General features: G+C 43.7%; 1 protein-coding gene across 1 annotated transcript in view; it reads right to left on the bottom strand.

Moving 5' to 3' along the window:
- LOC110529355 (papilin) overlaps positions 1–4,593 on the bottom strand; it is a 16,195-nt gene extending 11,602 nt beyond the window's left edge. Inside the window, exons 1-2 of the mRNA XM_036984735.2 lie at positions 4,371–4,593; positions 4,218–4,280 (exon numbers count right to left, since the gene is read on the bottom strand). Of these exons, the coding sequence (XP_036840630.1) occupies positions 4,218–4,274 (57 nt within the window). The 5' untranslated portion in view covers positions 4,275–4,280; positions 4,371–4,593. The remainder of the gene's footprint in view (positions 1–4,217; positions 4,281–4,370) is intronic.
- Between the last annotated feature and the right edge of the window lie 8,786 nt (positions 4,594–13,379).

The raw sequence follows: 13,379 nt of genomic DNA, 5'->3' as shown, positions 1-13,379 counted from the left end.
ACGTAGTAGTATTAGAGCATCATATGTATTTCCGGTTTGTTTTTGTTGTCTTCCCTTGAGGACCTCACGGAAAATCTGCTTTGTATAACATTGATATATAGATGAGCTCCAACAGTGTTGGGAAAGCGACACATGTATTGTTGTTTTGGCTTTGTACTCCATCACTTTGGATTTTAAATGTTACAATGATCATGAGGTTAAAGTACGGATAGTCAGCTTTAATTTGAGGGTATTTTCATCCATATCGGGTGAACTGTTTTAAATTACAGCACTTTTTGTACATAATCCCCCCATTTTAGGGGACCAAAAGTCTTGGGAAAAAAATCACTTATATGTGTATTTAAGTATACTGAACAAAAATATAAACCAACATGCAATAATTTCAACGATTTTACTGATTTACACAGTTCATATGAGGAAATCAGTCAATTGAAATAAATTCATTAGGCCGTAACCTATGGATTTCACATGACTGGGCAGGGGCACAGCCATGGGTTGTCCAGGCCCAGCCAATCAGAGTCTTTCCCCACAAAAGGGCTTTATAACAGACAGAAATACTCCTCAGTTTCATCAGCTGTCTGGGTGGCTGTTCTCAGACGATCCCGTAAATGAAGAAGCTGGATGTGGAGGTCCTGGGCTGGCGTGGTTACACGTGGTCCTGGGCTGGCGTGGTTACACGTGGTTTGCGGTTGTGAGGCCAGCTGGACGTACTGCCAAATTCTCCAAACGACGTTGGAGGTTGGACATTCTTGCAGTCACTATGCTAATTGCACGATCTCTGAAAACTTGAGACATATGTGGCATTGTTGTTGTGTGACAAAACTGCACATTTTATAGTGGCCTTTTATTGTCCCCAGCACAAGGTGCGCCTGTGTAATGATCATGTTGTTTAATCAGCTTCTTGATATGCCACACTTGTCAGGTAGATGGATTATCTTGGCAAAGGGGAAATGCTCGCTAACAGGGATGTAAACAAATTTGTAAATTTGTGCACAACATTTCTGGAAAACATGGAACATATCTGGGATCTTTTATTTCAGCACATGAAACCAACACTTTATATTTTGTATTTATATTTTTGTTCAGTATAGTTAAATGTTAAGTGTTTGTTCCCATACTCCTAGCACGCAATGATTACATCAAGCTTATGGTTTAGCTTGTGACTACAAACTTGTTGGATGGATTTGCTGTTTGTTTTGGTTGTGTTCTGGATCATTTTGTGCCCAATAGAAATTAATGGTGAATCATGTATTGTGTCATTTTGGGGTCACTTTTATTGTAAATAAGAACAGAACATGTTTCTAAACACTTCTACGTTATTGTGGATGCTACCTTGATTACATATTAGCCTTAAACGTATTGAGAATAATGATGAGTGAGAAAGTTACAGAAGCACAAATATCATACCCCCAAGACATGCTAACCTCTCACCATCAAATCAAATGAAGTCAAGCTTTATTCATACATCAACCCAATGTGCTTTACAGGAACAAAAATATTTAAAAAAACAATGAAAATAAAGCTGAAATAATTTACTACACAAAAAACACGAGATAAAAAACTAAAGAATGACAAACTGAACTAAAAAGCACCCTGAGGAAAAGCAAATCTAAAAATGTGTTTTAATATGTTCACAGTTTCAGCCCCCCTCAGGTTCTCTGTCAGGTTATTCCAGAGGCTGGGGGCATAATAACTAAAGGCTGTCTCTCCATGCCTCTTGGTCCCCCTCAGGTTCTCTGGCAGACTATTCCAGAGGCTGGGGGCATAATAACTAAAGGCTGTCTCTCCATGCCTCTTGGTCCCCCTCAGGTTCTCTGGCAGACTATTCCAGAGGCTGGGAGCATAATAACTAACGGCTGTCTCTCCATGCCTCTTGGTCCCCCTCAGGTTCTCTGGCAGGCTATTCCAGAGGCTGGGGGCATAATAACTAAAGGCTGCCTCTCCATGCCTCTTGGTCCCCCTCAGGTTCTCTGGCAGACTATTCCAGAGGCTGGGGGCATAATAACTAAAGACTGTCTCTCCATGCCTCTTGGTCCCCCTCAGGTTCTCTGGCAGGCTATTCCAGAGGCTGGGGGCATAATAACTAAAGGCTGTCTCTCCATGCCTCTTGGTCCCCCTCAGGTTCTCTGGCAGGCTATTCCAGAGGCTGGGGGCATAATAACTAAAGGCTGTCTCTCCATGCCTCTTGGTCCCCCTCAGGTTCTCTGGCAGGCTATTCCAGAGGCTGGGGGCATAATAACTAAAGGCTGTCTCTCCATGCCTCTTGGTCCCCCTCAGGTTCTCTGGCAGGCTATTCCAGATGCTGGGGGCATAGTAACTAAAGGCTGCCTCTCCATGCCTCTTGGTCCAAGGCATTTGGATAGTTTAAAAAGGCCAGTTCCGGAGGACCTAAGGGACCTACTGGGAACATAACTTAAAAAGTATGTCTAACATGTATTGAGGTGCACAATCCTGGATGGATTTAAAAACCAATAGAATAATCTTAAAATGAATTCTAAAGGCAGCCAGTGCAGAGACCTTAAAACCAGTGGTGTGTGCGCTCAGTCTGGTCTCGGTCACTACCCATGCTGCAGCATTCTGTATGTTTTACAGTACAGAGACCTTAAAACCAGAGGTGTGTGAGCTCAGTCTGGTCTCGGTCACTGTTTGTTTTACAGTTGACAAATTACTTTCTTGGGTAGACCAGACAGAAAAGCATTATAATAGTCAAGCCTGCTTGTAATAAAAGCATGGATGAATCTCTCTGTATCAGCCTGAGAGCGAAACAGCCACACCTTGGCAATGTTCCTCAGGTGGTAAAAAAGTATTTTGGTCATATTTCTAATGTGTGATTCGAAATGGAGTTCAGAATCTAAAATAACACCTAGGTTTTTTAGTTAGTTTTTGATCTTTTATTGCCTGTGAATTAACATTTGTGGCCAGATTCTCTCTCTGTGCTTTGGCTCCAACAAAAAGTACCTTGTCTTGATTTAGCTATAGGAAGTTGTCAGCCATCCAAGTATTTAAATCCCTAATAATTTATCCATGGAGCTAAAAATCCTCTGGTGACACAGAAATGTAAAGTTGTGTATTATCTGCTTAGCAGGGAAAGTCAATGCTGTGCTTTCTGATAACGCTGCCAAGGGGTAACACATATAAACTGAACAGTATCGAGTCCAAAATGTGACAAAAATAAAACTCTCGACCGGTTAAATAGGTCCTAAACCAATTTCGAACTGGACCGGAGAGACCAACCCACCTCTCCAGTCTGTCCAGAAGCACAGCATGGTCCCCAGTGTTGAATGGAGCACTTACATCTAAGAGTACAAGGACAGACAGGTGTTTGGCATCTGTGTTGACTCTAAGATCACGTAACACTGTAAATAAGGCTGTTTCTATGCTGTGGTGTGTAGGAAACCTGATTGGATTTTATTTTAAATACGGTTGGCACTTAAAAAATACTTTAGCTCATTGAACACTAATTTCTCCAGAATTTTGCTTAAGAAGGGAAGGTTGGAGATTGGCTGAAATTTGCTAAGAGCTGAAGAATCTAGATTACTTTTCTTCCGAAGGGGTTTCACCATAGCAGTTTTAAGTGCAGTGGGGAAAACGCCTGTAACAATAGCTTGTATTTTTCAGATATGCAATTCAAAACAGTTTTGAAGAAGGTGGTGGGGATAGGATCGAGAAGGCAGGTAGAGGACTTAAGTCGTGATATCACTTTCCTGAGCATGTCTGTGTCAGCCAGGGAAAATAAATCCATAGTGCCTTTGCGTGCTAGGTTAGAGGACATATCATCAAACTTCTCATCAGATCTTGACTGATACCCAGCCTAATGTTGGTTATTTTAACTCTGAAATATGCCACAAACTCATCACATTTAGATGTGGAGGAAAGTTCACATAGATCTGCGGGGGTAGGATTTATCAGGCCATCAATGGTTGAGAAGAGCACTCTCTAATTAAACTGATTATTAGTGATCAAAGTTAGAAAAATGAGCCCGTCTGGGTAAGAGAGCGTTTCTTAATAATGTGTTCAGTGTTACCCTGTGCTATGGGCAACAGGGTAGTACAATTTTTTATCAAAAATCAAATACAATAACAAGGGATGTTAGTATTTTTTTTGGGGGGGGGGGGGGGTATTGTATTGGTGAGTCTGTAACTTTCTCATTCATCATTATTCCCCTGTATGTTTTTTTAAACCCAAGCAACACATCAAATGAAATAAGTAGCACTCACAGAAAGTGATGGTACAGCCAGTAACTGCAGAGGAACCAGGACCAGTAGGATGTTCATGTTTACCTGCAGAGGATAGGAAAAATACAAAGGTGCCTAAACGTTTGCAAAAATGTCCAAAATACTATAGAATATATGATCATCATTCAATCGTACCTTTTCAAGATCTCTGTAGTTCAAATCCACTCCTCTTGCTCTGAGTCCCAGAAGGATGTGCACTCGCCCAGGAAACAGGAAGCCCTCTTAACTTCCCAGCTCTCAGAGCTGCTATATATAGTACAGGTGTCCGGTTACAAGTAACTCCTTGCATGAAATTAACATTTTTAAAAATTCAATTCACTCTGTTCCTTTCCACTTGGATTTCCCCCATCACTTTGGTTTTTCATATTTTTGTTGTTGCTTTTTATCAGGATACATACCTATTTTGGGGTAAAACTTTTCTTCTGTTCATTCTGGCAAACTATGATATTCAACTCTGTCTGAAGTGACATCCAGGCCAATAATGTGTTGGTATGTTATTGTGTACAGTATTTGATACATCAACCTCGTGTCACACAGATGTTGATATATTGTAAGGCAGGGCAGAGCAGCACACCGTAAAAGAAAACAATAACACAAAATGTACCTTCAATTTTACAGTGAAGAAATGACCTCTGATTTACTTTAAAAATGGTTAAAACAGTCATTACACAATAATAACTTAGGAATTACAACATTGAATTACTCTTTCTCTAGGAATCAGTCTATCAAGCACCACTATGAAAAACGGGTAGTTAGTTACCAGTTATATTCTTTGAAGAAAGTACCAGAAGGTATCCATTATAATTCCACAACCATTCCTCTAGTACCAGGTAAGAAGTAAGTATCCGTGGTATCAGTAACGTAGAATAAAGTGAACAAAGATCATTGGAAGGACAATGAAATGATCCTAGAATTCAGAATTCATATTGTGATGGGGAAATGATAACAAACGTCTATAGTGTGAAGGTGTGGGCTGATTGTCTCTAGACTTGATTCTGTCTGTTATAATAAATTGTTCTCATATATCTGATGATAATGATCGACGACAGAGCTAGTTACTGAAGGTCCAAGGACCGAGGACACACTGACGATTCACATGAATGTATACACACATAGGAATTGTATTGCACCATTATGTATCAAGTATATACGGTACCCGCTGTGTTTCAGTCTAAGACTGCAACAATCTTCTGCTATGATGTGGATTGTTGTTCCCTTTTTGCTATTATTAAACCTAATTCATTCTACCATCTGCCACTCTGTCTTAGAGGCCTGAGTTTTCCTTATTACAAATATACACATCCATAAAAGCTTAGAGTATAACAGTTGGAAAAGACATGGTTACACACGTCCAGAGACAACAGTTAGTTAAGTCCTTTAAATGTTTGTTTGTGGCTCAACTTCGTGTGACGTTTACCACTCCAACCGCTGAAAGTTCCTTTCGCACACCCCACAACACCACTAAACACACACCAAGTCACTGAAATCACCTCAGGGGGTTATTTCTGAGTTATTTCAGTGTGAAAACAGAGGAAGAGCAATGCCAGGCTGGGGAAGGAATCATGCCCTGTTTATGTGTGTTAGGGTACCATTAGTAGCGGTTCCCATGCCACGTTTTCACCAGACAGGAGAAGACAGTAGACATGACGACTTCTCTGCTGGGGAACACACAGCCACACGGAACCCTGGAATATATACTTTCATGAGAGAAGGGGGGGGGGTGAGAGGGAGAGAGAGAGAGAAAGGGGAGTGAGAGGGAGAGAGAGAGAGGGAGAGACACAAGGAAGAAAAAGAGAGGGGATTTCTCAGTCAAAAGCAGACAAGACAGAGAGCAGGAGAAAGGGACAAGACAGAGAGCAGGAGAAAGGGACAAGACAGAGAGCAGGAGAAAGGGACAAGACAGAGAGCAGGAGAAAGGGATAGAGAAAGGGACAAGACAGAGAGCAGGAGAAAGGGACAAGACAGAGAGCAGGAGAAAGAGACAAGACAGAGAGCAGGAGAAAGAGACAAGACAGAGAAAGGGACAAGACAGAGAGCATGAGAAAGGGACAAGACAGAGAGCAGGAGAAAGGGAAAACACAGAGAGCAGGAGAAAGGGACAGAGAAAGGGATAGAGAAAGGGACAAGACAGAGAGCAGGAGAAAGGGACAAGACAGAGAGCAGGAGAAAGGGACAAGACAGAGAGCAGGAGAAAGAGACAAGACAGAGAAAGGGACAAGACAGAGAGCAGGGGAAAGGGACAAGACAGAGAGCAGGAGAAAGGGACAACACAGAGAGCAGGAGAAAGGGACAGAGAAAGGGACAAGACAGAGAGCAGGAGAAAGGGACAAGACAGAGAGCAGGAGAAAGGGACAAGACAGAGAGCAGGAGAAAGGGACAACACAGAGAGCAGGAGAAAGGGACAGAGAAAGGGACAAGACAGAGAGCAGGAGAAAGGGACAGAGAAAGGGACAAGACAGAGAGCAGGAGAAAGGGACAACACAGAGAGCAGGAGAAAGGGACAACACAGAGAGCAGGAGAAAGGGACAACACAGAGAGCAGGAGAAAGAGACAAGACAGAGAGCAGGAGAAAGAGACAAGACAGAGAGCAGGAGAAAGAGACAAGACAGAGAGCAGGAGAAAGAGACAAGACAGAGAGCAGGAGAAAGAGACAAGACAGAGAGCAGGAGAAAAAGACAAGACAGAGAGCAGGAGAAAGAGACAAGACAGAGAGCAGGAGAAAGGGACAACACAGAGAGCAGGAGAAAGAGACAAGACAGAGAGCAGGAGAAAGAGACAAGACAGAGAGCAGGAGAAAGGGACAAGACAGAGAGCAGGAGAAAGGGACAAGACAGAGAGCAGGAGAAAGAGACAAGACAGAGAGCAGGAGAAAGGGACAGAGACAGGGACAAGACAGAGAGCAGGAGAATGGGACAGAGAACGGGACAAGACAGAGAGCAGGAGAAAGGGATAGAGAAAGGGACAAGACAGAGAGCAGGAGAAAGGGACAAGACAGAGAGCAGGAGAAAGGGACAACACAGAGAGCAGGAGAAAGGGACACCACAGAGAGCAGGAGAAAGAGACAAGACAGAGAGCAGGAGAAAGAGACAAGACAGAGAGCAGGAGAAAAAGACAAGACAGAGAGCAGGAGAAAGAGACAAGACAGAGAGCAGGAGAAAGGGACAAGACAGAGAGCAGGAGAAAGGGACAACACAGAGAGCAGGAGAAAGGGACAGAGAAAGGGACAAGACAGAGAGCAGGAGAAAGGGACAGAGAAAGGGACAAGACAGAGAGCATGAGAAAGGGACAACACAGAGAGCAGGAGAAAGGGACAACACAGAGAGCAGGAGAAAGGGACAAGACAGAGAGCAGGAGAAAGAGACAAGACAGAGAGCAGGAGAAAGAGACAAGACAGAGAGCAGGAGAAAGGGACAACACAGAGAGCAGGAGAAAGAGACAAGACAGAGAGCAGGAGAAAGAGACAAGACAGAGAGCAGGAGAAAGGGACAAGACAGAGAGCAGGAGAAAGGGACAAGACAGAGGGGAGGAGAAAGAGACAAGACAGAGAGCAGGAGAAAGGGACAGAGAAAGGGACAAGACAGAGAGCAGGAGAAAGAGACAAGACAGAGAGCAGGAGAAAGGGACAACACAGAGAGCAGGAGAAAGGGACAACACAGAGAGCAGACCTGATGACCTGAGAGCCCAAATCAAAAATAACTACAGTATGTAATGTGTAGAAGTGGAGTTTTTTCTGGTTGGTCCTGAACTACTTTGGTGACCATATTTCAGGTGCTCCCAACTGGGTTAAAACGCATGGTCTCCTTCATGCTACTGCGTTAGCTGTGAACTAAAGCCTAGGCATTAGCTCAGGGAGCTAACGCTAGTCTTCAGGTCTCAAACAAGACTGTTAAACTTGCATAGGCTCAGATCTGACAGATTGCTCTTTGATTGACTCATCGCTCAACATCACAAACAGCTAATTAAAAACACTAAAAACACCATTCCACCAAGACGTCTCCCCCCTCCCGTATCTCCACATAGAGTGATACATCTCTATCCTCTCTAACCCCACCACACAGTCTCTGCTCTCTCAAGAGTCCATATGGTTTTCCATAGAGCAGTCTGTGACAGAATCTGAATCAGTCAGTCTCTCATGGGTTGTGTTCAGTACATCGCAAAACATTTCGCAGAGCAAATGAAAATGTTCACTCTCATTGGAAACATCCAGGTGGTCTCTCCCGGTTTCACTCCATTTCAAAATGTTTTCTGCCTACTGAACCCCACAGTGCTCTTTTCCCCTCAGAGCTGCCTGTTGAGCTTCTGGGCTTGCCTCTCCTTGGAGTTGAAGGCGAACTTGGTGTCCTGCAGCTCCTCCATGGCATCCATGGCCTCCTGCATGTCACGGGACAATGCCTCGTACCTCTCCGCCAGCTCTCTCCGCTCCTGCCTCAGCTCCAGCACCATGCGGGTCAGCTCTGTCATGTTGTGGCCGCAGTGACCCCGGAGCTGCTCCACGTCGGAGAGGAGAACCTCCATGCAGTTCATCAGCTGCTCCAGGCGCTCGGCAGACACCAGCATCCCGCCCTCCCCCATTAAGACTAAGAAAAAGGCTGTAGTGAAGAGGCTTCACAGGAAGACTAGCGATTGCTATGGAGTCAGCTAATGGGGATCCAAAGAAAGAAGAAAGATAAATCCAAACCAGGAAACAGAAATGTAGCAGTGATCAAACCAGGAAACAGAAATGTAGCAGTGATCAAACCAGGAAACAGAAATATGAGTACAGAGTTGAAGGAAAATGCTAGAAAAAAACAAGAAGAAAGTGACAGAGAAAGAGATGGCTCCTGCTCTTACTCTCTCTGTAAAAGGTTTTTAAGCTTATTCTGGCTGAATACAGGTCTAAGGGTAATCCTCTGTGCTTTGTGTGTGTGTGTGTGTGTGTGTGTGCGTGCGTGTGTGTGCCTGCGTGTGTGTGCCTGTGTTTGTGTGTGTGTGTGTGTGTGTGTGTGTGTGTGTGTGTGTGTGTGTGTGTGTGTGTGTGTGTGTGTGTGTGTGTGTGTGTGTGTGTGTGTGTGTGTGTGTGTGTGTGTGTGTGTGTGTGTGTGGGTGTGTGTGTGTGTGTGTGCGTGTGTGTGTTTGTGTGTGTGTGTAATAGAGAGTACAGTATGTCTGCACCTGTGTGTGTTCAGCCCGCTCTCTGACGTCTGCTGCTCACTAATCCGCTTACAGCAGCTAACCTGACCTCCACCCCACAGTCAGGGAGCCTGCTTACCTCCTAATCCATCGTCCTTCCCAGCACTGAACTTGTCTGTCTGAGTCAAGGAGATCATAGATCACAGAATTCCATTATGGTGTTTAGCAACGCAGCCACAGGTAACCTACTTTTTGAAGTGATTTGTTTGAGTATCAGATGAAAATATCATGACTGGTTGTTCATGCCACATTAAAATGTAATACATTTTTACTGTTAAATTACACATCTTTACTATTAGACCCATTAAAATATGTGTTCCATGCGAAAATATCCGATAGAGGCTCCTCTGAATGTCACAGTATACTTGCTTTCTCTCTGGCTTCATTATGGTGATAGAAACTGTGAAGACACACAATTCATGAATGTGTAAGGCAATACAATCTATGTACAAGAACTCTAGCATGGGAATATTAAACCGAACCGAAATGACCATGATGTATGAGATGCAGATTGACAGCTGCACCATTTAATCAGCAGAGATCAGCTGCACCATTTGATCAGCAGAGATCAGCTGCACCATTTAATCAGCAGAGGTCAGCTGCACCATTTAATCAGCAGAGGTCACTTTCAACATGGGAATGTAGTAATTTTGGTTACATTAGGACAAGATATTTATGACACAAACATATTTGACCCCATAACCCACAAGGACCTGGACAAAAAGAACACCTACAGTACGTGAGAATGCTTTTTATGAACTACAGCTCAGCGTTCAACACCATAGTGCCCTCCAAGCTCAACACTAAGCTAAGGACCCTGACTATTCACATAAACCCCCTTTATTATTTATTTATGCATCTTAAGTGTTTTGCACTGACTCTATGCACACTCACTAGACTCTACCCACACATGCTACACTGACTCTATGCACACTCACTAGACTCTACCCACACATGCTACACTGACTCTATGCACACTCACTAATATCTACCCACACATACTACACTGACTCTATGCACACTCACTAGACTCTACCCACACATACTACACTGACTCTATGCACACTCACTAGACTCTACCCACACACACTACACTGACTCTATGCACACTCACAAGACTACCCACACATGCTACACTGACTATGCACACTCACTAGACTCTACCCACACATGCTACACTGACTCTATGCACACTCACTAGACTCTACCCACACATGCTACACTGATTCTATGCACACTCACTAGACTCTACCCACACATACTACACTGACTCTATGCACGCTCACTAGACTCTACCCACACATACTAAACTGACTCTATGCTCACTAGACTTTATCCACACATACTACACTGGCTCTATGCTCACTAGACTTTATCCACACATACTACACTGGCTCTATGCTCACTCACTAATATCTACCCACACATACTACACTGACTCTATGCACACTCACTAATATCTACCCACACATACTACACTGACTCTATGCACACTCACTAGACTTTATCCACACATACTACACTGGCTCTATGCTCACTAGACTTTATCCACACATACCACACTGGCTCTATGCTCACTCGACTTTATCCACACATACTACACTGGCTCTATGCACACTCACTAGACTTTATCCACACATACTACACTGGCTCTATGCTCACTAGACTTTATCCACACATACTACACTGGCTCTATGCTCACTAGACTTTATCCACACATACTACACTGGCTCTATGCACACTCACTAGACTTTATCCACACATACTACACTGGCTCTATGCTCACTAGACTTTATCCACACATACTATACTGACTCTATGCTCACTAGACTTTATCCACACATACTACACTGACTCTATGCTCACTAGACTTTATCCACACATACTACACTGGCTCTATGCTCACTAGACTTTATCCACGCATACTACACTGGCTCTATGCTCACTAGACTTTATCCACACATACTACACTGGCTCTATGCTCACTAGACTTTATCCACACATACTACACTGGCTCTATGCTCACTCACTAGACTTTATCCACACATACTACACTGGCTCTATGCTCACTAGACTTTATCCACACATACTACACTGGCTCTATGCTCACTAGACTTTATCCACACATACTACACTGGCTCTATGCACGCTCACTAGACTTTATCCACACATACTACACTGGCTCTATGCTCACTAGACTTTATCCACACATACTACACTGGCTCTATGCTCACTAGACTTTACCCACACATACTACACTGGCTCTATGCTCACTAGACTTTATCCACACATACTACACTGGCTCTATGCTCACTAGACTTTATCCACACATACTACACTGGCTCTATGCTCACTAGACTTTATCCACACATGCTACACTGGCTCTATGCACACTAGACTTTATCCACACATACTACACTGGCTCTATGCACGCTCACTAGACTCTACCCACACATACTACACTGACTCTATGCACACTCACTAGACTCTACCCACACATACTACACTGACTCTATGCACACTCACTAGACTCTATCCACACATACTACACTGACTCTATGCACACTCACTAGACTCTACCCACACATACTACACTGGCTCTATGCACGCTCACTAGACTCTACCCACACATACTACACTGACTCTATGCACACTCACTAGACTCTACCCACACATACTACACTGACACAGCGACACACACACACTGCTGCTGTCGTGGTTGGACCTGGTCGCTCTTGAAGAATGTATTTTGATTCTGTTTGACATGATAATTCCATAAGGACAAGGTAAGAGAGCAGAAACAGACAGCCACCCAGACTAGTCTGACACTTATTAACCAGGCTAGACTGACACTTATTAACCAGACTAGTCTGACACTTCATATACGTGCTTTTGAGGCAGCTCTGTTGTGTCTGCTGGGATGAAGGAACAGAGAAAACTTCAAATATTGCATGATATATCAGCACAACTAGCTACTTCAATTATTACCTCAGATTCTTCAGTGTGTGTGTTTTCCTGAACCACTTTACACCAGGAGAAGTTCCTTCAAATCAAATTAACTTTTTTTTGTCACATACACATGGTTAGCACATGTTAACGTGAGTGTAGCGAAATGCTTGTGCTTCTAGTTCCGACAATGCAGTAATAACCAACGAGTAATCTAACCTAACAATTTCACAACAGCTACCTTATACACACACAAGTGTAAAGGGATGAAGAATATGTACATACAAATATATGAATGAGTGATGGTACAGAACAACATAGGCAAGATGCATTAGATGGTATCGAGTATAGTATATACATATGAGATGAGTAATGTAGGGTATGTAAACATTATACTAAGTGTCATTGTGGCTAGTGATACATTTTTTACATGTATGGCAGAAACCACTCAATGTTAGTGGTGGCTGTTTAACAGTCTGATGGCCTTGAGATAGAAGCTGTTTTTCAGTCTCTCGGTCCCAGCTTTGATGCACCTGTACAGACCTCGCCTTCTGGATGATAGCGGGGTGAACAGGCAGTGGCTCGAGTGGTTGTTGTCCTTGATGATCTTTATGGCCTTCCTGTGACATTGGGTGGTGTAGGTGTCCTGGAGGGCAGGTAGTTTTCCCCCGGTGATGCGTTGTGCAGACCTCACTACCCTCTGGAGAGCCTTACGGTTGTGAGCGGAGCAGTTGCCGTACCAGGCAGTGATACAGCGTGACAGGTTTGTGCGTGCTTTGGTGACAAGCCAAATTTCTTCAGCTTCCTGAGGTTGAAGAGGCGCTGCTGCGCCTTCTTCACCACGCTGCCTGTGTGGGTGGACCAATTCAGTTTGTCCGTGATGTGTACGCCGAGGAACTTAAAACTTTCTACCCTTTTCACTACTGTCCCCACTACTGTCAATACTTCATATGAACAAGAAATATATTTGAGTTGAATTGAAAGGTATTTACTTCCTGGTAACTATGTGTCAGATTCAGTGATCATTTC

Source organism: Oncorhynchus mykiss, chromosome 8 (genome assembly GCF_057628025.1).
Source record: "Oncorhynchus mykiss isolate SJ-2025 chromosome 8, ASM5762802v1, whole genome shotgun sequence".
Taxonomy (NCBI): domain Eukaryota; kingdom Metazoa; phylum Chordata; class Actinopteri; order Salmoniformes; family Salmonidae; genus Oncorhynchus; species Oncorhynchus mykiss.
Note: the sequence above shows the minus strand (reverse complement) of the source record. Positions and strands in the feature narration are given on the sequence as shown.